Genomic DNA, 26180 nt, shown 5'->3' on the forward strand with positions numbered 1-26180 from the left:
TATTCTTATATTGCATTATGAAATTATCTATATGTAAAAATTTTAATCGAAAAATTATGTAGTACTAATAAAAGCAACAACAGAAAAGATGTCTTAACGATTGAGAAGTTTGGTTAATATTACGTTTTGCTAAGGACATTAGTTGATAATTCAAAAGTAAAAATTTACAAAAATACATGCAGCATTCATATTAAAAACTTAAAAACTTACCTTTTATATAAAATTTCTAATTTTCAATCCTTGTTAGCAAACTTGATAAAAATAAAAAATAACTTTTTTTCAAGTTTAATATGAACAAAACATGGGTAGTGTTACGATGGGTAACCGGAGATTAATGGGCTGGACTCGTTAGGTTGACCCAATCGTCTAAAGAGGGAAGCCTTCGAAGGGAATCACGTTCCTGGGCCTCCGTCCGATTTGTGAGTATGAATGAGCGGGGAGTGGTACCTGCAAAGACACTCCGATGCCTAAGTTAGCAAGGGAACAAGCAGGTCTAGAGAGTATTGGGACTTAGCGATACCTGAGGAGTGTCATTGTATTTATAGTGATGAACTCATAACCACCGTTGGAGTAGTTCCACCATTTAAGGGGAAATAACCATCCCTTTATCTTAGGGAAGTTGGGATATGGCTCCTGGAAGTGGGTGGAGAGATTTTAGGGGCAGTTACTCATTTAAGTGAGTGCTTATCTGCCAGCTAATCTTCGTTCCCGACTTCTTTAGAGCAAGTCGTGGCAAGAACCGACTTCGTAGGTCAGAGGTCGGTGTAGGGTGAGGCCCAATCCCTTGGATTGGGTCTTTCGTTTGGACCTGGGCCTTAGCGTTGGGCCAGGGTATGAACAATGCCCCTACTCGAGCCCAATTTCTTTTAAGAATTGGGGTCGAGTATTTAACTCAGGGCCATAGCCGACCTGATAAGGAACCGACGTGATGTTTCAGAACCGACGTGTTTTAAAAATTCTCAACAGTCGCGTCTAATCAAACATCGCGTCCGTTAGGGATTTGTGTATTCATACGCGGGAATCAGTTACATTGGAAACGGTGCCTATCTTTAAATGACGGCTTCCGTTTTTACCATTATGCCCCCAACGTTTTTATAAATACTTTTTCCTCTCTTTCCTTGTTTCGTTTCTGAAAACTTTCACACTTCCTCTCCTCTGTTCGGAAGAAGCTTTTGCTCAAAGGAATTCTCCTTTCTCTGCCCCTATCCTTCTTCAAGTAAAGGTTAGTTTTCCTCTACTCTCTTTTTACGAAATGCTTTCGCTTGCATGTCTTTTATTTTAGAGAGGAGGGTTGGTTTGTAGGCTTCTGTTTGATTCCAGGCCCCTTAGAGACCATGTTTTTTATTCTTTTCCTTTTTTCCTTTGTAGGTTTCACTAATCCTTTTTAGGAAAAAATGTCTTCCATAGAAATTCTGGCTTAGTGGGTGGATGTCACGGTTCTGGGGGAAGAACCTTTTGTTGATACCGATTTTATCATCAACCTTTGCACTCATCATAGGCTCTGTACCTCTGATGAGGATGAGCCAAAGTATGAACTGCTTGCCCCGGGTCCGGAAGACCGGATTTGTTTCGGGAGGGCTTCTGAGGCGGTCCCTCATTTTTTCTATATGTATGAGAGTATGATCACTCGCCTAAGCATTTTTCTGCCTTTTTCTGATTTTGAGATTGCTGTTTTATGTCATTTCCGTGTTGCTCCTACCCAACTTCACCCTAATTCCTGGGGTTTTCTGAAAATTTACCAGTTTGTCAGCCACGCTTTATATTTTCCGACTTCTTTGATGGTTTTCTTTTTCCTTTTTCACATGACCAAGCCCTTTAGTGGGCAAAATAACAAGCAACAGTGGGTGTCTTTCCGAGCTATACAAGGTCGGAGAGTCTTCACCCTTTTCGATGAATCCTTCCATGACTTCAAAAATTACTTTTTCAAAGTTCAAGCCGTAGAGGGTCACCACCCCTTTTTCCTGGATGAGAATCTTTCTCCTTGCTTCCCTCTGTATTGGTTAGAGGCCTCCCCCTGTAAGAAATATAGTTTGGAAGATTTGGATGAGGTGGAAGCGGCCATTGTGGGGTTCCTCCGAGAAGTATAGGGGAGGGCCCCCTATCTGGATACCAAAAAATTTCTTCAGGGGTCGCCGACCTTTGTCCAGACACAACTAGGTAGCCTTTTATTTATCCTTGTCTCCGACTTGTTCTTTACTGACTTGTTTTTCTGATTTTAACTACCTCATTATTTTTTTTACAGAGATGGCGAAGAAAAATTCCCGGGAGTCTTACCAGCGAGTTTAGGAGGCCAAGGCGAGGTCCCGCGCCAGGGTCGGCAGCGCTAGGGCGGCTGGTTCTTCCCTTCCTTCCCCTCCCCCCTCTTCTCGCAATTTTTGGACCCCTGCTCAGCCCATTGTCATTTCTTCCTCAGCTTCTTCTCTACCGTCTCCTCCTCCCCGATCTTCCCCTGAGCCAGAAAAGAAGAAGCGCAAGACCTTGGAGTCTAGCTCTTCTTTTGTAGGTGAGGTCAAGGTGGATGCACCTCAATTCGTTCGGAAGTATATATATCCTCATACCCGTATCGGTATGGATGATGCTTCTGTACGAAACCACCTTACCATTCTGGCTCAGGAGAGTATCAAGGCGGCAGGGATGTGCACAAAGTTCCTTGATCTTTTTGAGAAGACTCCTCTTAGCTCTCTAGGTTCATCCTCGAGGGTTAAAGAACTAGAGAGGAGGCTTCTCTTATATCAAGGGCAGGAGAAGTCGCTGAGGGAGGAGGTCGCCAAGTTGAAGGAAGAGAGGGATGGTCTCCAGGAGAGGGAGAGGAAGCTACAGGCCCAGTGTTCCATGGCGGAGGGTCTGAGGGAGAAGGCACAAGAGAGTTATTCGAGGACCTCGTGGTGGTGAAGAAGGATATGTTGAATGCTCGTAATGCCTATACCGAGTTGGAAGACTCCATTGCTGACGGGGCCGAGGAAGCATGGAGGATCTTTAAGGAACAGGTCGGAGTTCTCGCTCCCGACCTGGATCTCTCTCCCTTGGATCCGGACAAGGTCGTCATTGACGGGGCTATAGTCTCTCCTCCCTCTCCCCAATATGTCACCGAGTCAGATTTAAAGACTCGGGGGCAGAGGATAATGGAGTCTCCTCCCCGACCAAAGGATGCTCCGAGTTTCTCGAAGGCTCCGGGAACCTCCACTCCTTCTCCTATGGACACTTTTCTCCCTGGTCCTGATGGCACTCTGACTACTCTTCCTGACTCTAGTGGTGCTCCGACTACTCCTCTCGGCTCTGGTGGTGATGTTCTTTGAAAAAATTGATTGTGGCTATATGGGGGCCCGGCCTGTGGGTCCCCTCTTTTTTAAACTATTTATTTTTATATTTGTGGTGGTACTTTGCTGACATTCTCTTTGGCCTTTTATGGCCGTTAACAAAAAATACCTTTTTTTGGATAAGGGTTTAAGTTACCTTTCTCTGTTTGTTGTGCACATGCTTTTCTGTTTGGGTTTTCGAAGAGAAACCTTTTGGGGTCTTTGTTTTGAAAAACCTTTTTCTTGGCTGACTGTCCCTTTCTTTAAGTTTTCCTTAGTAACTCGGGACAACCTTTTGCCTTAGTGCTTTTACTAGGTTTCCTGATCTCTTTTTTTTTTTGGTATTTCTTATACTCAACTTTTTTATTTATTGAGCTCTTATGACTTAGGTTATTCTTGTGATGCATTTTTTTTGTTTCTCGGTTTTTCCGACTTATGAGTCGGATTATCCGAGTTTCTCACGATCAACTTTTATAACCTCTTTACACCGACTTGTACCTCATCGTTTCATCCTGACGACCATCTAGGTCGGTTCATGGGATTTTCACACTTTGTCGAGCTTAAGTCGGGGCGTTTCGTAGAAAGAAAGAAAAACGAGAAGGAATTTATAAGAGATAAAAGATCTTTATTTATTTGCGAAGGTACTTTTACTGCTACTAAGGGTTTTTTGCTATCTATGATCCCTTAGTCTCTACTGTGATGCCTTGTTAAAAACCCCCTTCAGAAAAAACCCTTTTCTTTTGGGAAAAAATCATGAAGTCGGGAAAAGAGTACATCAGGGAGTAGAGTTCGCTTTTAACTATAGTACCTTTTCATGTTACAAGCATGCCACAACCTTGGTAACTCGGTGCCGTTTAGGTCGGTCACCTTATAATAACCTTTTCTTAAGACCTCACTAATTTTGTATGGTCCCTTCCAATTGGCAGCGAGCTTTCCTTCCCCCGATTTGTTGACTCCAATGTCGTTTCTGATCAAGACCAAATCGTTTGGGGTGAAACTCCTTCGAATGACTTTTTTGTTGTACCTGGTAGTCATCCTTTGTTTCAATGCTGCTTTTCTTATCTGGGCTTGCTCTCGGACTTCGGGGAGCAATTCAAGCTCCTCTTTGTGCCCCTATATGTTTCCGACCTCATCATGGAGGATCACCCTTGGACTTTGTTCGCTGATTTCAACTGGTATCATGGCTTCTACGCCATAGACAAGTCGGAAGGGTATTTCTTCTGTGGCAGATTGTGGCGTCGTCCGGAAAGCCCATAACACTTGTGGGAGCTCCTCAGCCCAAGCTCCTTTTGCATCTTGTAGTCTTTTTCTTTAGTCCTGCTAGTATGACTTTGTTAGCTGCCTTGGCTTGTCCATTTGCTTGTGGATGTTCTACTGAGGTGAACTGGTGTTTGATATTCATACTGGCCACTAGGCTTCTGAAGGTAGAGTCGGTGAACTGGGTTCCATTATCTGTAGTAATGGAATAGGGTATCCCATACCTTGTGATGATATTTTTGTAGAGGAACCTCCGACTTCTCTGGGCTGTGATGGTGGCTAATGGTTCTGCTTCTATCCACTTTGTGAAGTAGTCCATTCCCATAATTAATTATTTGACTTGTCCTGGGGCCTGGGAAAAAGGACCTAACAGATCCATTCCTCATTTTGCGAAGGGCCATGGAGAAGTTATACTGATGAGCTCCTCGGGGGGAGCCACGTGGAAATTTGCATGCATCTGGCATGGTTGGCACTTTTTCACAAATTCTGTGGCATCTTTCTGCAAGGTCGGCCAATAGAACCCAGCTCGGATTACTTTTCTGGCCAGTGACCTGGCTCTGAGATGGTTTCCACAGATCCCATTATGAACCTCCTCTAATACTTCAGTGGTCCTTGAGGTCGGTACGCACTTCAGCAATAGCGTTGATATTCCTCTTTTATAGAGGATATTTTTCACCAGAGTGTAGTATTGTGCTTCCCTCCGAATTTTCTTGGCCTCTTTTTCCTCTTTGGGGAGGATGTCGAATTTTAGGTATTCGACCAAGGGATTCATCCATCCGAGGTTTAGATCGATTATTTCAAGGATATCTTGTTTGTCCTCTGCTTTCACCACAGAGGGTTCTTGGAGAGTTTCCTGGATCAGGCTTCTATTATTCCCCCCTGGTTTAGTACTTGCTAACTTGGAGAGGGCGTCTGCTCTGCTATTAAGATCCCGAGTTATATGCCTGATCTCGGTTTCTGCTAAGCGCCCAAGGTGTTCCAAAGTTTTTTCCAAGTATCTTTTCATATTTGGGTCTTCGGCCTGATACTCTCCATTTATTTGGGAGGTCACCACTTGGGAGTCACTGAATATCAGCACTTTGGTTGCACCGACCTCTTCTGCTAGCTTAAATCCTGCAATCAGGGCTTCATATTCTGCCTGATTGTTAGAAGATGGAGATTCAAATTTGAGGGAAACCTCTATCTGTGTTCCCCCTCCATTGGCTAGTATTATGCCTGCACCGCTTCCTGTCTTGTTTGAGGATCCATCTACGTATAGTTCCCACATAGTTGGCTTTTCCTCTTGGTCTCCCGCGTACTCCGCTATGAAGTCGGTGAGGCATTGGGCCTTGATCGCTGTCCGAGTTTCATACTTTAAGTCGAACTCGGAGAGCTCTATCGCCCACAGAACCATTCTCCCTGCAACATCCGTCTTTTGGAGGATTTGCTTCATAGGTTGGTTTGTTCGGACTCTTACCATGTGGGCTTGGAAGTAAGGCCGTAACCTCCGTGAGGCTATTACTAAGGAATAAGCAAATTTCTCTAGTTTGTGGTACCTTAGTTCGGGGCCCTGTAGAACTTTGCTGGTGAAGTATACTAGATGTTGTCCGACCTCGTCCTCTCTTATCAGGGCTAATGCGATAGCTTTGTCTGCTATAGACAAATATAGGACAAGGTCTTACCCAACTAGAGGTCGGGTTAGGATTGGCGGTTGGCTCAAGAACCTTTTGAACTCCTGGAATGCTTCTTCGCATTCTGGAGTCCATTTGAACTGGCGTCCCTTTCTTAGTAGAGAGAATAATGGAAGGGATTTTAATGCTGACCCTGCCAAGAACCTGGAGAGGGCTGCAAGTCGACCATTCAGTTGTTGAACCTCTCTTAAGCAAGTCGGGCTTTTCATTTCTAGGATGGCTTGGCACTTGTCGGGATTTGCTTCGATCCCTCTTTGGGTTAGCATAAATCCTAGAAATTTTTTCGCCTCCACTGCGAAGGCGCATTTTGCGGGATTTAGCCTCATCCCATGCGACCTTATAGTGTTGAAAACTTGCGAAAGGTCTGTTAAGAGGTCGGTTTCTTCCTGGGTTTTCACCAGCATGTCGTCTACGTAGGCTTCCATTAAGTTTCCGAGGTGGGGAGCGAACACTTTGTTCATCAGCCTTTGGTACGTGGCACCTGCGTTTTTTAATCCAAATGGCATGACCACGTAGCAATAATTTGCTCTAGGCGTGATGAATGATGTCTTTTCCTGGTCTGACTTGTACATCGGGATTTGGTTGTATCCCGAGTAGGCATCCATAAACGACAAGTATTGATACCCCAAGCTAGAGTCCACTAGAATATCAATGCTTGGGAGTGGATATGGGTCCTTAGGACATGCCTTATTCAGATCGGTATAGTTGACGCACATCCTCCACTTGCCGTTTTGCTTCTTGACTAGCACTACGTTTGCTAACCATGTCGGGTATTTAACTTCTATGATGAAGCCGGCTTCCAGGAGTACTTGTACCTGTTCCTCCACCGCTTGGGCTCGTTCTGGGCCGAGCTTACGCCTTTGCTATTGTACAGGTCGGGACCCCGGATATACTGAGAGCCTGTGGGACATAAGCTCGGGGTCTATTCCTGGCATGTCGGAAGCTTTCCAGGCAAAGAAGTCGGAATTGTCTTTTAAGAGCTTTATCAACCTTTGCTTTAGTTTTTCTTCTAAATTAGCTCCTATGTTGGTATTTTTTCCTTCTTCTTCGCCGACCTGTACTTCTTCAGTTTTTCCTCCTGGTTGTGGACGCAGCTCTTCTTTGGTTCTTGTGCCGCCGAGCTCTATGGTGTGGACTTCCTTGCCTTTCTCTCTCAGGTTCAGGCTTTCATTGTAGCATTTCCTCGCCAACTTTTGGTCTCCCCGTATTGTTGCTATCCCCGCAAATGTCGGAAATTTCATGCAAAGATGAGGGATAGACACCACTGCTCCGAGTCGATTTAGGGTAACTCTGCTAATCAAGGCATTATATGCTGACCCTGCGTCGATGACTATAAAGTCTATGCTCAGAGTTTTGGATTTTTCCCCCTTTTCGAAGGTCGTGTGGAGGGGTAGAAATCCTAGTGGTTTTATCGGCGTATCGCCTAATCCGTATAAGGTATCGGGGTAGGCTCTTAACTCCTTTTCATCCAACTCTAGTTTGTCAAACGCGGGTTTGAAAAGGATATCTGCTGAACTCCCTTGGTCTACTAGAGTTCTGTGGAGATGGACATTTGCTAGGATCATGGTTATCATTACTGGATCATCATGTCCAGGGATTACTCCTTGCCCATCCTCCTTTGTAAATGAGATGGTGGGGAGGTCGGGTGATTCGCTCCCGACCTTGTAGACTCGCTTGAGGTGTCTCTTGCGAGATGACTTGGTAAGTCCTCCTCCCGCAAATCCTCCCGAGATCATATGTATGTGTCTCTCGGGAGTTTGAGGTGGTAGGTCTCTTCTGTCCCTATCCTCTCGCTTTCTCTTCCCATGATTGTCCGACCTTTCCATGAGATATCTATCAAGCCGACCTTCTCTGGCCAGCTTTTCTATCACATTTTTGAGGTCGTAGCAATCATTTGTTGAATGACCATAGATCTTATGGTACTCACAGTACTCGCTGCGACTTCCTCCCTTTTTATTTTTAATGGGCCTGGGAGGTGGCAGTCTTTCAGTGTTGCAGATTTCTCTGTATACATCCACCATGAAAACCTTTAGAGGAGTATAAGAGTGATATTTCCTTGGTCTGTCGAGACCGACCTCCTCTTTTTTCTTGGGCTCCCTCTCCCTCTCTTTAATTGGGGAAGGGTGCCCAGGTCGCCAGCTCAGCTCTCGTAATCTGGCATTCTCCTCCATATTGATGTATTTTTCAGCTCTCTCTTGTACATCGCTTAAGGAGGTGGGGTGCCTTTTTGATATGGACGGCGAAAAGGGGCCTTCTCTAAGCCCATTTACTAGCCCCATAATGACTGTCTCAGTGGGCAGGTCTTGAATATCCAGGCATGCTTTGTTGAACCTTTCCATATAGTCCCGTAGAGGTTCTCCGACCTCCTGCTTTATTCCTAGGACGCTCGATGCATGCTTTACTTTATCCTTCTGGATGGAGAACCTCATCAAGAACTTTCTCGAGAGGTCCTCAAAGATGGTGACCGACCTTGGAGGGAGGCTATCAAACCACTTCATCGCCGCTTTCGATAGGGTGGTCGGGAAAGCTTTGCAGCGAGTTGCATCAGAAGCATCAGCCAGATACATCCGACTTTTGAAATTGCTTAGATGATGCTTCGGATCTGTGGTTCCGTCATATAGGTTCATATCAGGGCTTTTGAAGTTTCTTGGAAATTTTGCCCTCATTATGTCCTCAGTGAATGGATCTTCTCCCCCAGGGGTGATTCCTCTCGGTTGCTACGGGAGTTCCGACTTCTAAGGAAAGATTCTAGCCTCAAGAGTTTTTCCTCTAACTCTTTTCGTCGCTCTATTTCTTCCCTGAGATTTCGGTCTGCCTCTCGTTGTCGCTCTAACTCCTGTTCCAGCTGTTGCAAACGACCTTAGTGGCCATGGACCAACCCCATTAGCTCGGCTGCATGGGGTGGTCCTTCCTTCTCTGATTCGCGTCCCTCTGAGGAGTTTACCTTCGAATTTTTTAACTCGGAGGTGCCTTCTCTTTGTTGGTCGCTGGCTCCCTGGTGGAGAGTTAGGTCCGCGTCGTTGTTTCTGGTATCTAGGTTTTCTTGTTCAGAATCAGACGCTGTATGACCATCTTCGGGTGAATTGTCCGCCATCACTGGTTGATCTCTCAGGTCCCCGGCAACGGCGCCAATGTTACGATGGGTAACCAGAGATTAATGGGCTGGACTCGTTAGGTTGGCCCAATCGTCTAAAGGGGGAAGCCTTCGAAGGGAATCACGTTCCTGGGCCTCCGTCCGACTTGTGAGTATGAATGAGCGGGGGGTAGTACCTGCAAAGACACTCTGATGCCTAAGTTAGCAAGGGAACAAGCAGGTCTAGAGAGTATTGGGACTTAGCGATACCTGAGGAGTGTCAGTGTATTTATAGTGATGAACCCATAACCACCGTTGGAGTAGTTCCACCATTTAAGGGGAAATAACTGTCCCTTTATCTTAGGGAGGTTGGGATATGGCTCCTGGAAGTGGGTGGAGAGATTTTAGGGGCAGTTACTCATTTAAGTGAGTGCTTATCTGCCAGCTAATCTTCGTTTCCGACTTCTTTAGAGCAAGTCGTGGCAAGAACCGACTTCGTAGGTCAGAGGTCGGTGTAGGGTGAGGCCTAATCCCTTGGATTGGGTCTTTCGTTTGGACCTGGACCTTAGCGGTGGGCCAAGGTATGAACAGGTAGTATTGTAGTTGAGCACAGAATTTAGTTGTTAAATTTCATACATTTCATTTGAATACTTTGAATTTACATCATGCGTTTAGAATGCCGTTTACGTGTCTTTACTATCTTTGTTTTATTTTTATAAAGAGAACAACAACGTGGGTTAGCCTAAATGAGAAAAAGGTTTAATTATTATATATATTTCTATTGTTTCATCGAATTTTTAATTAGGTCTTTATATATTATTTTTAATTGAGTCTTTATACGTTAAATTTTTTTTAATTTATTCTCTATCATGACAAAAATATTTGAAATAACAGAATATTTTGTTAAAAAAAATATTCTCATAATTAGGTTAGAATACCTAATTGAGAACACTTCCATATTTTCAAAATACCAAAAAAACCCTTAGCATTTTGTCTCAAAGTTAGAAAACCCTAGCCAACCCTAAGTTCTTCTCCGAAGTTCCCGTCTAGCCAAGTTTCTCTTCCGTCGCATTGTTGTGGTGCCGTCGTCTGTGGCGTGGTCGTCGTTCGTCGCTTGGTGGTCGTCGTCCCTTTACGTTGTCGACGGGTGCTTTGCTATGCTCTGCTCGTCCACCATCAGTGGATCCATTGCCTCCCTTCACCGCGCCGCGCCTCCGTCTCGCCCTTGCTACTTAAACTGGCTCTGCAACAACAGTTAATGTTTTTTTTTTCCAGTTTTTTAAGGTTAATTCTTTAGGTTTAATCATATGTCAATTTTTTTTATATAATAGTTTATGAGCTGATTGGAAAAGAATATGGTACTGGTTGAATATCTATTTCTTAAATTTATTTTTTATTTTTTTTATATAATGGTTTAGGATTTAGAATATGGATATATATGTAGGAGTTTTGTTAATTGTTGAATTGGTTTTGCTGATTATGAATTTTGTTGATTGTTGATTATTATTGCTGTGATGATGCTGGTTTATTAGGGTTCTTTTTCCTTTTTTTTTATGTAGTGATAGGAGATTTGGATTTCTTCATAGATCTACATCATGGTAAAAAGTTTTAGAAAAAATAACCTGCTTGGCTTAGGCTATTGATTGCTAGGAATTTCTTTGTAAAATTGATTTGGTACTATTTTATGTTTTATTACAACGTTTGGAGCCTTGTTGTGTAGCTGGCTGCAACAATACAATTTAGTACATTTTGGTATGACTTTTTTAGATGATGGGGTTTGAGCTTTAGATTGGGTTATGAGTGGTTCTGAAGGGGTTTCAGCTGCTTTATTTTTATGATTTTATTTAATATGTAGAGTTTATGAATCTTTCTCAATTATGGTTCTTGCTTCTTAGTTTTTTGTTGCGCATAGTAGTCTTTTTTATTTAAATTGAAGCCATACTTTAACATTTATAGGTCTGAGATTTGAGTTTGAATTTTCTGCTAAGCTGGAGTCAAGCTGAATCAAGATGTCGTGGGTTATTTTGTTTGTGCCTTACAACAGGAATTGTGTTCGCTTGGTGGTGTTTTTTCGTGTAATTTTGTACTTTATTTAGCTGAGGTTAGCTATTTTGTGTTGCCATTTATTTTATAAATGTTTTCCTTTTAACCCAGGCTATAATTTTATAAATTATGATGTTAAGAAAATGCATTTATTACCATATGTTTTTTCCTATGATTTTTGCTTAGTTCGCAAGTGGAAATGTGTAAGCAAGTTTGTAAGTTGCTGTATATGAAGATATATACTGAATAACACTGCTATTGTTTTTCTCTTTTCATGCCATTTTGTATATGGGGATTTCTCTTTATGTCTGATGTTTTAATATATTTTCCTTATGTTGTAGGTAAAGCTCCATTAGGTGTAGAAAAACTGCTTTTATTAGTACTCTCTTTTATTTAACTATCAAAACTGTTGGGTTGGTTGAGAATGAACTTCGTGCCATCAATCAAAAGAAACCGAGCTGTGAGGAAAGTTGGGTAGGTTAGAATGTGTGTTGGAAGAGGAAAATTGGAAAGAAGAGAAAACAGGTAAAAAAGAGAAATCTCAGAGAAATATGAACTTATTATAGATGAAAAATAGGGGTATACAAGTAATTTCACAATTTACTAACGTTTTTTTACGTTTAATGTTAACAGGGACTAAATTGAAAAAAAGTATAGGAACTTAATTGAAAATTCAGTGAAATTATAAGGACCTGCAAAGTAATTAAACCGGAAAAAAATGACGGACTTTCAATCAATGATGATCCAATCAAGTGATGGTGGGATATCATAAAAAATTCCGATACTTAAGACAATAAAAGTTAAAGAGGTATAATGATTATTGTTAAATAATATACTTTTAGGTGGATCATGCATTTTATTTATGGCATTTGGAGAAAAATCCAAAGAGAAATCCGAGTAGGTTTGTTCTAAATAGGATTTTTGTGTGGATCAGATTAAGCATTTATGGGTCGGCATGGTCTAGAAGTGGAATTCTTGGACTAGCTATTTTCTTAAACCTAAAATGGTAGATTTGTCGTAAATTGTGTCCACTTGAAGTTGATACTGTTAAGAATTTTATGTATGGTTTTCCACGATAGAGTGGTTTGCTAAGGTTCATGGCTGCACATAAGCGTTACGGGAGGTTTTCCACCTCATGCACTTTGTCCACATGGCATTTTGCGAATGGTGATGCTGACATGATTATGCTTTTGTTTGGGATATAAAGTGTTAGTGGAGAACATGAACGTTTTTTTGAGTGCAATGGTTTTGCTAATGTGGTAGGTTCATTCGTTTGCTCCATCTTATGAAACATTTTGCGGAAGTTATAAGTGACCATTTTCAATATTCTTCTGTTGTCATATATTTTCATCATTTTTGAAAGCTTCAATTGTCTTGAAGGAAAAGGCATAGTATTCTTCAATCTTCATTTTTGCTCATTTCTAATTTCGAGTAATTTTTGTCATTTATGAGTTTTTATATTTCTTGCAATTTGTTTGCTTTTGTTGCAATCATTTGGGGGTGTTGTTACTATATTGGCTCATATTTTATCCTCTGTTATTTACAAATAGTGGTGTGATGGATATCATTGCCTTCATGTCATTTGTGTTTTAAGTCTTTCTCTTTCTTTTTCGTTGTCTTTCTTTTATTTTAAGTGTAGAATTGTGTTTTGGCATTATCTTTACCTATGTTTGTTTACTATAAATGTGGCATGATAAGCTTGACTACCAAGGTTGTCAAACTCGCGAGTCTAGGTAAACTCGTGGAGCTGACCTAGACTCGTACGAGTTTACCTGTTATAAATTTTTTTATAAAATATATATATCGTGTATAATATATATATTTAATCAAATATAGGCATTCAAACTTAATAATTTCAACATCAAAATACATAATAAATTAACATAATACTACAATTATAACAAGTACTCTAGAACACATATTCAAATTCTTCACAAGTATGCATCTAGTTCAACATAAAACACAGTCACACAATCAAAACTTTATATAACACAATCGAAAAAAAAAAAACAACAAAGCGACAATTAATTGTTCTAATAAACTAAAAGTCTAAAACTGAAATCCTCCAATATCTTCATCATCCATGGCATCAACATCATCATCTTCACCATCTTCATTAGAAACATCATTTCTTTCAAGTTCAGGTTCGACTCAGCCAACATAATCATCATCATTCACATGTTCATGATCTTCCTCCATTGAATTTTGTTGTGGATTCCCAATGAACTCATTCTCACATCCCTCACCCATGTTGTATTTTTGTCCCTAAATCAACAAATCAACAAAATACAAACTAAATAATTAAGCAAAAGTACCCACTTATCCTTGTTAACAAAGTTAATAAATTAAGATTTCAGAGTTTCAGATTCAACAACAACTAATTAACACTAACAAGTAAGAAATAACAACTACAAATTCAGATTTAGGATATAAAAACTACTTTACAAGTGAGTTGTAGTTATGGACTTATAAGTTAAAGTTGACAGACTACACAATATAAAGAAAATAAAAACTTTAATTGCATAGCATTATGCTGAGCAAAAAAAAGGACGGAATGGAGACAACACCTAAACACCAAGACTAAAAACCACAAAATACCATAATGCATAATGCATTCCTAAAAAATTAAAGCAGTAAATACTAGCACCTAACAATTTTTTCCCATGGCTGGAGAAGGTAAAGCTTAATTATTTGGCATCAAATAGAAGAACAAAGAAATACAAATAAGTAAACAAGATCTGCTCTTGAATACGGGAAAGAAAGCTATAGAAGAAACTCAGATTCAATAACAACAAATTCATATTTCAGAGTTTCACACATTTAGATTCAATAACAACTAATTAACACTAACAAGTAAGAAGTAACAACTGCAAATTACAAAATGCATCAATTTAGAACAGACTAAACTTACTAACAAGTAACAACTACCAAATGCATCAATTCAGTAACTAATTTTTTTAAAACATACCTGAAGCTAAATCTGAATGGCTGAATGAAGTAGGCTCAGCTGACACATGCATTGCTGTGCTGTGCTGTGCAGACAAGCGACGGGCTGACACCTGACAGAACGAACGGTGGAAGCGCGATGACTGGCAGAGGATATGACGAGCGACGGCAGTGTGGCGGATGGCAGAGGCTCCACAAGTTCACGTTCTTCGATGCAGAATAGGGTTAACACAGAGTAGAAAGAGAGAGTGAGAGTGAGAGAATGGTGGAGAGGGAGACAGTGTCGAGCTATTTAGGGAACGGCGAATGGCAAATGGCAGTGAGGGACGGACGGCGGCGAGGGATGGACGACGAAACGCGAAGACCAAAGAGAGCTTGGAGAAGAGAGTGAGTGCGAGCAAAGTGATGGGTTTAGCCGGTTTGGGTTTCAATGCTGCCTTCCTTTTTTTTATCCCGAAACGGCGCCGTTTTGGCGAAAAAGGCCAATTAAAGCAAACTTACTGACTCATGAATAGACTCGCGAGTTTGATCGAGTTTATCCGAGTCTACCCAGAAACGAGTTTGTATCCAAGTTAACTCGATTCCACTACCTAAAGACAAGTTTACGAGTTATCTCGCGAGTTTGACAACAATATTGACTACCCTATTTGCAGTGGGTTTACATTCTAATGTTGAAAAATTTTTTTTGTTTTAGTGGCGGAGAGGATCATCGTTCCATTTTAGCAACTAAGAATCTTGGGTAATTTTTTATTTTATTTGTTGAAGTATCTTTTCCATATGAGGGTTCCATTCCACTATAGGTGTTGTGGCTCATTTTCTTTGGATGTGTGAGGTGTTATTTTTTTGGTTGGGATTTGTCTTTATTTTTTCAAAACTAGTAAAAAGTGTACGTGGAGGATGATAACTACAAATGGAAGCTTATTTTAATAAAACTTTTATGAGTTATATGTGTGTGAGGATTGGTCTAATTTGTATATAGGCTTTTTCATTACAAGAAAATGGAACATTTGTAACAAAAAATTTGTATCAAATTTAAAATTGTTACAAAAAATAGTATTTTATAATAATAATTTGTGATTGTTACAAATTATTTATCTATAATTTTAAATTAAAAATGTTTAATAAAAAATAATTTGTAATTTGAGAAATAAATAATATTCTTAAAATTAATTATATTGATTGAATTTGATTTTTAAATTAAAACTCTACACAAACCCCAAATTTCAAATTCTAAACCCTAATTTCTAATTTACTAATCCTAACCCCAATTTCTAAAATACACGCATGTAACACCCTCCCCCTAGCACCTGTTCATTCTCTACTGAGCCACATTCACCCTCCCTCATAACTCACTCACCACCGTCCTCCTCTTTCCAGATATACACCCACACACAGACTCACTTCACTCACTCTCAGCCTCACTAACGCACTCACACTCAAGTTCCTCACTCTTGCTTCCTACACGCACACATAGAGAAATCGAAAGGGAGAAGAGAGAGCTCGCGAAACAGAGAGGGATGGAACCGTGCCCTGCCGTCGACCCACGCCTCGCCCCCGCCGCTGTCCTTATCGCCAAGGAAGAGGGACGCCGTCGACGCTATTCAGGGAGGAAGGGAGAATTACGCGAGAGCCAGTGGAAGAGGGAGCCTCTGCTGGGTCACCACCGTGCCTTCATCATTGCCGAACTGCCTTGTCGTTGTTGTTAGGGATCGTCGTGAGAGGTGTCGCCATCACCGACGTGCCCTAGTGCCGTCGATAGAAGCCACAATCGTCGCCTGAGAAGAACCCGAAGAGAGAGAGGGAGCCCGCAAAGAGGAACCCGAAGCAGGAACTTCCATGTCGCGCCGTAGATCTGTCACCGTGTTGCTGGGCTGTCGCCACCACCGAAGGTCCATTGTCATCGCCCTGAGTTGTTTCTACCATCCAAGCCATCAATGAAGGGAGCCTTGCTACTGTGTGCTAAGTGGAAGAGGAGCCACTATCGGAAGAAGATGCCGCTGCTATTGCTGATCTGATTTAAGGCTATTGCTGCTGCTGCGGGTTGGAACGAAGTTGAAGTCACACTTAATTTTGTGGTTTTCGACTATCTAAGGTAGGGGATATTTTATTAAATTAAATATTTTAAACTTTGAATGCCTAAGAAGTTTACTGAATTATTGCAAATATATGAATGCTTGATCTATGATGGATTTTGGATGCAGAGTAAATGTGTGACTGGTTGCGTCTCTTGGTGGTTTTATGTGGTTTGAGATCTTTGTTAAAAGAACGTGTATGTTGGTGTGAAAGTTTACTGAAAATGTATTAGGTGTTTGTAATTGTGAAAGCATGTTTTGTTCTTCGTTTGAAATATGTTTGAACGATGACTTTAAAGACGCTTGGTAATGCTGATTTTGGTTTTTAAGAACGATTTTGAGTTAAGATCATGATTGTGACTGGATTGCTGGAAATTCTGGTTCTAATTTTTATGTCAGATGGTGGTTATTGAACTGTTTGTTTGATTAGGTTGTGATATATTGAATTAAGAGTTCTTGGGCAACTTTGGTTAGTCAAAAGAAAGTAAGAAATGTGGTTTTAGATGAATCCTAGGCTTGAATATAGGATTTGGTATGTGAGATTGTTGGAAATACTTTGTGCAGAATTTCTGCAGAAATCTGCATAATGTCGAGCTCGCCGTCACTGAAGGTAAGGTCATTTTGGCATATTTTCAAAAGTTTTGATCGCATGTGGGGCTTCTTCATTTTGTGCTTACAGGTAATAAATATTGCGTTATGTATTTATGTTGTCACTCTCCCTCTACGTTAATTGTTTTTCTCTTTAATATAATGTAAAATAAGATCTACTTCTGAATAGCTAATATTTGATTAGGCAATGATTATTGTTGCATGGAATGGATCTGGGAATCCAAGTGCAATTTTTAATGGTGATGTCTTCAAGAAGGTGCTGAGTGTGTTTATAACAGCAGTCATATTGAAACTTGGACAAGGTAGGGGATAGCAAATTTTACCTGAAGATATACTACTGTCTAGTGTAATTCAATAGCTAATTCTATCATTGTTGCATGTGTTTCTGTAAAAATTGCAATCTACCTTGCTACTTTAACCGCCGTTTTGGAACCATTTCTTCTGCCGCTATTAATATCTAACATGCAAGAGTATCAATGGCCAGAGTCTTTCTAAACTTGTTTACTTTCAAGCTTTTTACATTATGAGGAGGTTGCTTATGGTTTTTCCTTTTTCTTTATCCTGGTTCTGTTTTTCACTTGGGCAGCTACTCTGGATGTGATTCTCAGTTGGAAAGAGAGAGAGGGAGAACTTGAAAAGAGAGAGCTCACCACCATTTCTTCCTGTCCCCTTTCCCCTGTTCTGCTTCTACATTCCCAGGTCATTTATTGCATTTTTCTTTCAATTCTATTAAGTTCATTTAATTCTGTTAATTTTGCTTAGTTAGACTTAGTTAGATTTGCATGTTGTAGTGGATTCTAGGTTGTTAGGTAGGATGAACATAGTTTGTAGAGGAATTAGGTCTAGAAAAATTTTACTGTTTTAAATGTGTTTGGAATAAATTTTTGTTAATTGTTTGTTGAATGATCATAAATGTTGTTTGAGTTTTTGTGAATATGTGATTGGATGATAATGATTTTCTTCTTTTCTGAATCGAATTGTGAACTGCTGCTGTTATGTGAATTTAGTTTGTGCAATGATGATGATGAATTTAGATTGTACACTCAAGTTGTTTGTTGCTTATTTCATATGGATGACTATGTGAATTTTGTTTAATTGTTATTGTATTCATATGGATATTGATTTGATTGAGTGAATTTGGGAAATATGCTAAATTGCTGTTGAAATGCTGTCGGAATTTGTTTAAATTTGTTTCACTATTAGTTTTTCATTTAAGTTAAATCTCCTCATCTTTCTATGGATTTCAATTACACTGAAATTGAGAATTAAGACTTGTGAGTGCTCTGGTTGGTGGTCTTTTTAGGTGTGTGGCACTTATTAGAAGCTTCTCCATGACCATGAGAAAGGAGATGAATGAACATGATGAAGTTTGTAATTTGTAGTTTACATTTTGGAGATTTATAATTCCTTGTTTTTCTTGTCCTATATATCTATCTAGTTCATTATGGTTCTTCAATATGTCTTGTTAGTTTGTACTTTATAGTTTATATGTTGAAGATTTATAAAACAATCTTAGTAAATGAAAGATATTTGAACTATCTATGTTATTATATATTATATAAATGTTGACTTGTTGAGTAAATTAGTTAATATATTAATTAATTAAAAAATTAATATAATTTGGCAAATTATGAGTAATTTGTATTTAAAAAAATTATTACAAAATAAATAATATTTTGTAACTAAAGAAAAAAAATGTTACAAAATCAAGTTACATTTTGTAACAAAATTTTATGATAGAAAAAAATATATTGTCACCAAAAATATTTTGAAGATCAAAATTTGTTATTACTTTTGTAACGACTATTGGTTTTTTGTATTAGAAAAATTTGTTACAAAATATCACTTTGAATTGTAACAGTTCTATTTTTTGTTACAAAAACTTTTTGTAACGGGACATACTACAACGGTCCCTTTTTTTGTTACAAAATCCTTTTGTTTCAAAATTTTGATTTTTTGTAATAATTTTTTTTATTACAAATATTGCTTTTTCTTGTAATGTTGTTATATGCCTTAGTTGTTGAGGCTTTGAAGTGTGTTTGTTGTCATTGACAAAAGTTTGTGATTAGTAGTTAGTCCTTGATAGTAATAGTAAAGAAAATTGACTATAAGTTAAATAAAGACATATTTATCTTATTTGAGTCAAAACTGGTAAGGACGATCTAAAAAAGATGACGAATGATTGAAAGTTTCTCCTAGGGGTGTTCATGGTCCAGTCCGACCCGAAGACTCAGCCCAACTCCGAACTTTTTAGGAGTTAATTTGGTGTGATTTCACCGGGTCTAGGGTCGGGTAAGAGTCTCAAAAATAGACCCGGTCATTATTTCGGGTTGGGTTCAGGTCATAGCTCGGGTCTCCCGAACTCGGCCCGGTGACCCGGTCATCATACACAATTAATATTTTGTGTTATTAGTGATGGATGATGGCTATTCTTATGTGGAATTTAAATATTGTAAACCTTAATATTTTGTGTTATTAGTCATTATAAGACTATAAGTTAATGTTTTATGTTTAAAATGCATAAGACTTTAGACTAATGCATAAGACTTTAGACTAATGCATAATATTGTGTTATTTGTATTGATTTAAATATTTGGTGTTATTAGACAATATTAGTATTGATTGTGGTTATGCTTTAGTTTTAGGGAAGGGTTGGTTCTTATTATATTTTTCTAAGTGAATTTTATCATGTCAAATAATGGTTGGAGTCTTGAAAATTTGGATATTTTCACATGCTAGCTTACAAGAAGGTAATGTTAACGGCCCGATTTTCACCCGGTTTTTACCCAGTATAATCGTGGCCCGAAAATGTGTATGTTTTATCAGGTCTAGGGCCAGTTTTGGGTCTAACAAATAGGCCCGATATATATTTCGGGTCGGGTCTGGACACATCAAACTCGGTTTCACCCGACCCATGAATACCCCTAATTTCTCCTATCTCTTATTGAGTTGAAACGATACATGAGACATAGAAAATGTACTTACATTATTGTGACCAAATTATTATTTATTTTAGTTAGTGCTTCACTGCAATTATATAATGGGTTATACTAGGTAACCAATAATTTTTTTGAACAACATGAACAATGGGTCCTAAAATTGGCCCAATTCAAGTAAAACACACTACACCTCAAATTACTCACCTAAATCTTAATATTAGAATAACCATCCGCACACCTAGTGAATTGAATATCCAATATATCAATTATTCACATTGTTTAATATTTTCATTGTCTACTTATACTTTTTCTTATATAATACATTTTGTGATAGTGACTAATGTAACAACAATATAGACGTGGTTAGCAATTTAAACACTCTCTGCACTATAATGTCATGAACTAGCCTGGGTTTGAAATTTTTGCATATATCTATACCCGTTTTGATCAATTTTCAATTCATTTCAGAGATATTTTTATTAGTTTTTAGGTAGGAGTGTGTTTGTATTTGTTTTAAAAATGTTATTTTACACGTTATTTTAAATATAGTGTGGGATGTTGTTACTACATTGGCTCATATTTTGTCCTCTGTTATTTGTAAATAGTGGTGTGATGGATATCATTGCTAATACGTGCTTCAAATGTTTGTGATATGAAGAGTTCAAGTGTTATTTAGAAGATATTAGTTTATATTTTTAGAATGTTTTAATTTAATTTGATGTATTTTTATTTTATTTATTTAATTACTATATTGGGTCTTATGTTTGTGGGTTAAGGGTTTTTTATATTTTAACCTAACAAGAGGTTATAAATACCTCATAAACCAGGGTAGTCATAATATAGAATGATTTAGAGGTTTGAAAACCTCTTTTAATTTCGTGATGAAACTATGGTGTGGACAATTGAGGTTGAGGAGTCTCTTTCTTGTTGCATCGGGGAATTGGGTAGAAGGTTGAGGAGTCCCTTCTAACGAATTCCCAAACTATGACGTTGACAAGTTAGATTGAGGAGTTCCTTTCTTGTTGCGTCAAGAAATTGGGTAGAAGTAGAGTGATTCTCCTTGCACTCAATTTCAATCTATCCTTTTTATTTCAATTTCAATTTCAATGTATCTTTTTTTATTCAGTTTAAATCCTTATCTTCTTATTTATCTTTTATTTCTTTATCATTTGGTATCAGAGCTCAGGTATTAGATTAATACTTATTAATTTATATTTGTTCTTCTTTTAGCATAAAAAAAGAGTCTCGTGTCTTTCTTTAAGTTCTTGTGTTCTTGTTTTTGTTTGCATTTTATTATTGTTTTGTCATTATTGTTGATTTTATTGTTTAAAAAAATAAAAAAAACATACAGTGCAAAATATATATATACAAAAAGGAAAAAAAAACAAAAAAAAATTATCTTCCTTGTAATTATTGTCCTTTTCATATACTATTTTTTTACCTACAAGATTTGAGGACGAATCTTTTTTGAAGAGGAGGAAAATGATACGTGTTTCAAATGTTCGTGATATGAAGAGTTCAAGTGTTATTTAGAAGATATTAGTTTATATTTTTAGAATATTTTAATTTAATTTGGTGTATTTTGATTTTATTTATTTAATTACTAGATTGGACCTTATATTTGTGGGTTAAGGATTTTCTATATTTTAAGCTAATAAGAGATTATAAATACCTCATAAACTAGGGTAGTCACAATACAGAATGATTTAGAGGTTTGAAAACCCCTTTTGGTTTCGTGATGAAACCATGGTGTGGATAATTGAGGTTGAGGAGTCCCTTTCTTGTTGCATCGGGAAATTGGGTAGAAGGTTCAGGAGTCCCTTCGAATTAATTCCCAAACTATGGCGTTGACAAGTTAGGTTGAGGAGTCCCTTTCTTGTTGCGTCAAGAAATTAGGTAGAAGTAGAGTGAGTCTCTTTGTACTCAATTTCAATCTATCATTTTTATTTCTATTTCAATTTCAATGTTTCTTTTTTTATTCAGTTTATATCTTTATCTTCTTATTTATCTTTTATTTCTTTATTACTAACCCTAACACACACACTCGCCTCACCCATTCTCTCACACACATACACACTGTCGTCACCCCTGTTACCCTAACCATAATTCATATTTATTTTTGGAAATTATGACTATAGTGAATGATCTATTTCATAAATGGTAATTATTTTATGTTAGAATAGAGGTAACCAAGATTGAGGTAGAATTTTTACTTGGATGGATGTAATAGGGATTGGTTGGATTCTGAACTAAATTGAAAGATTGATTATTCATTGTAGGAGGGATGAAAAAAAAAACATGGTGATTTCTCACAAGAAAGATGATAGGTTATATATCCTCCTCAAGGAGAATACCAAGGTTCTGATACCATAATAAAAATGTAAAAGATTAAAAAAAATTAAGGATTTTTATTGTTGTGTTGTTGTTATTGAATTATGGAAGAACAATGATATCTATTTATACTAATTACTAAACTGATTTTAAATTTTAAAATAAGCTAAAACAACCAGAATCTCTAGATGATTCCTTTAGAGAAAGAGAAGTATAACTAACTTAGAAAAAGATAAATCTAACAAATTTTCTTTCTAGAAGAAAAAGATAAGATAACAAATAAAAATAACACAAATTTAATATGGACCAAAACCCACACGAAGAAGAAAATAGCTGTCCAAAAAAAATTCAATAAATTAGTCTGAGTTTTAAAAATGAATTGCATTTAAATCCATACAAAAAAAATTGCAGTCAGGGATAAAATCATCGTCAACAATTTCCGGCAAAAAACTAATCCAAACATTAATATTAAGCAATAGCGGCCATAGTTACCAGGCTTTTAGTAATCAATAATGACGACATCTTCAAAATTGCATCCAGGAAAGAATCTCAACAAACAATAGTGTTGTCAAGTCCTCTTCAAAAAATCATCTCACAACCGATTGGCAACGGTGGATACCAACGGCTGACGGCAATAGTGGAAGACGCTGGAAGAGAAGGTGCTAGAGAAGTAGTCTTCTTCGTAGCACAGCGACGACCATAGAGAAAAAAAAGGGAATGTGTCATCTTGTAATTTCTGTCGAATCAGGTTAGGAATAGAGGTTCTGTCGGTTTCGGACATACTTTGGAGCCTGAATATTCCAACATTCATGATTTGCTTCTTAATTTCTATTACATACACAAAATATTTACCTAGTCTTCATTAAAAATTTATCATCCTTGATACAGTGAATATTGTTGGTTTTTGCTCTCTAAAATTACCATGGTAAAAATCTTATTGGAGAGTCATCCTTAACCATCTTAACCACTAGAAACATCTATTTAACAAATTCAACAAATAATTACAGTTTGAATAAAATAAATTTTTGGAACATGCACTAAATATACTCTAAAATTACACAAGTTTTAGTCTTATAGAACGAAAATGATGCGATAAATTAATTATTTAAAATTTAATTCTAAAATAAAAATAAATATTTAAATCAAAATATGTGAAGGGATTTAGTTCATATGTTAAATATATATACAATTAATCGCCAAAAAAAAATACATATACAATTAGATTTATTATGCAATAATATATAAGAAAAGAAATTTACCTTCTAACTTCTACAGGATGAGAAAGTCTAGTGGTCAGTATTTTTATTGAAATTTGGCCAACACTTAATCATCAAAATAAAAATAAGTAATTCTACATTATTAGATATTATCTTACACTATTAAAAATAGGTGAATGCTACCCAATTCTCTCTAAAATAACATGTAAGTTACCCTTCATTATGTGTCACATTGTAATTGGTCCTTATCTTAACCATAGTTGGAGCGACAACGTCATCGCCATCTACTGTCCTCCCACACAACCTCTCTTCCCAGTATAGCCGGCGCCTCTTTTTGCCATGTTAAATAAAGATATATTTTTTAATAAAAAAATTTAATAACCAAATTAACCATTAATTATGTGGGTAAGAAGTGATCCATGGTAAAAAGAGGCGCTGGCTATAGAAGAGAGGTTGTGTGGGAGGGCAGTAGATGGCGATGACGTTGGCGCCCCAACTATGGTTAAGATAAGTACCAATTACAATGTGACACATAATGAATGGTAACTTACATGTTATTTTAGAGGGGGTTGTATGTGTAACATTCACCTTAAAAATATTGATAATGGCTAATTAATGACTACACATTATAAATTCTGATGATCCCTAGCACTCCTCTTTAAAGGATATCAGTGTAATTGTCATTAAATAATATTTAAACATTTTTTCGGGTTTGTGAAATTAAAAAAAAAAAAAAACCACTTTCCAGCCAAGCCATGTATACATTGTAATATTTTCAGTAAAGAGAAAAGTGCGTGGGAAAAAAATATATTATTCATTGACAAACTAAAAAGTGTGTTCAAATATCATTACCCAAAATTAAAACATTCTTTGGTTTAGTTTATGTAAGTCTGTAGCATAATATAATCCAGCCAGCACTTTACTCACATTCTTTACACTTCACTACAGCACTCATAATATGCAGTCACATTCTTCACACTACAATACAAGAAGTTCCGTCAAGTATGAAAGAAGCTGAAACCCTTTTCCTCTGCATGAACTTTTCACAAGCATTTGGTTCCTTAATCTAGATGCATTCCCATGTGACTTATTTACGTACTTTATGCACAAAATCTTTATCGTTATAAAATATATTAGGATTCCTCGAGTTTTTCGCCATTCTATATATCCATATATACTTCATAATATAAAGAAATTAAAGGGACACAAGCAAGCCATCCATTTTTTTTTTTACGATATCTCAATGGATTGCTACATAAATAAAACGAAATTCGAACTTTTAACACTTACTTAAACGAACTAATAAACTAATCACTAGGCCAATGAAGTTGGTTAGCCATCCATGATGACGATACACGTTTTCTAACGCATTTTTTGCATGCAATATGATATAAGACCAAGTGGTGTATATTGTAACATCTCCTATTCAAAAATAACTGTTTATTCATATAGCTTGGTTTGATCTTAATTAAATAACTTCAGTAACGCATGTTTCGATAAATTGAAAACGTTTCAAAAACGATAGTGGTGCAAACGCGTTGGATTCTCATAAATTGTTACCACTACTATTTAGCATAAGTTGTCATAACGTTTTTTTTTTTTTTTCTTTTCCGTGAATTGGGAAGAGCTTCGGTACGTTAGAAAATGGCATTTATCCTGTATTTATTAAGAATTATTTTCGTATTTTGTTATAACAAGAAAATACGTTATAAAATACATTAATTTTCTTTTTTGTTATCACTTCAAACATGAAAATGCATTATCTGCTTTTTTTTATTTTTAAAAATGAGAAAATCCTAAAGAGCTAACATTACACATCCAATATTGCAGCTAAAATTTAAAACAGTAATCCACTTACAATTTGAACTTGAATAATTTATTATCTTTAACAATGAGATAACTGTTCAAAACTGATTTTAGAGCTTGATTTCAAAAACGTAGAGAATGAAAGAAATTGCGAAAAATGAAAAAAGAAAACACAGATAATGAACGAAGAGAAATGCAGAAATAAGAGAGAACGTAGATCGAAAATACTGAGAAAATTAAAAAAAAATGAAATCCTTTTAAAAAATGTAGTTATATACTCGCACGTTGATTAAAAAATTAGTTAAATAATAGTTCATAGGGTGAATTAAGTTAAAGAGACTTATATGGATCGGAGTTATTTGTGTAAATAACTTATATGCGAAAAATATTTGAATTACAAAATAGAGAACCTCCCTACTTGATATAAATGTCGTTGAGATAGTAGATTATGTTTCATCAACTACTCATCCCAGAAAAGAAAAAAAAAACAAAATATATATGTTTCCTTAATATAATAATTTCATATCCTGCCCATATCTATCTTTCCTTTTATATCTTTTCAAGCAAAAAAATATCTTTTAAACAAGTTTTGATCAAAAACTCAAATTTGGTGAAGAATTTTGTATAATTATCTCTATAGCTATGACAATTTTAGAAAATTAAATTAAAACACAAAATTTCATCCAGATAATTCAATTTCTTTATCATTAACTATTTCTAGTAGTGATCTGAAATAATAATATAAACAATGGATATTATGTAGTTTTTTAAACTATTTCATAAGTTTTCTAATCTATTTGCTTACAACTTACAAGGAGGTCGAAAAGTTGTTTTTTTCTTACTATATATTCTAATTTGGCAGATTAATATTAATTCATCATAAATTATATTTTTATTTAAGAATTTATTATGACCAATAAA

General features: G+C 37.1%; 1 protein-coding gene across 3 annotated transcripts; it reads left to right on the plus strand.

Moving 5' to 3' along the window:
• Positions 15582–18495, plus strand: LOC107614524 (callose synthase 1-like). 3 transcript variants are annotated; one of them, XM_021109843.1, is made up of 5 exons: positions 15582–16377; positions 16922–17036; positions 17151–17268; positions 17553–17665; positions 18270–18495. In XM_021109843.1, exons 2-5 carry the CDS (start codon positions 16944–16946, stop codon positions 18285–18287), a joined length of 342 nt encoding a protein of 113 aa, XP_020965502.1. In that variant the 5' UTR covers positions 15582–16377; positions 16922–16943; the 3' UTR covers positions 18288–18495. The 3 variants fall into 3 exon arrangements, 1 of the variants encoding a protein (XP_020965502.1); XR_001614481.2 differs by lacking the exon at positions 16922–17036 and having other exon boundaries at positions 15586–16377; positions 18270–18490; XR_001614482.2 differs by lacking the exons at positions 16922–17036; positions 17151–17268 and having other exon boundaries at positions 15593–16377; positions 18270–18486.

This window comes from Arachis ipaensis, chromosome B08 (assembly GCF_000816755.2).
Source record: "Arachis ipaensis cultivar K30076 chromosome B08, Araip1.1, whole genome shotgun sequence".
In the NCBI taxonomy this organism is placed as follows: domain Eukaryota; kingdom Viridiplantae; phylum Streptophyta; class Magnoliopsida; order Fabales; family Fabaceae; genus Arachis; species Arachis ipaensis.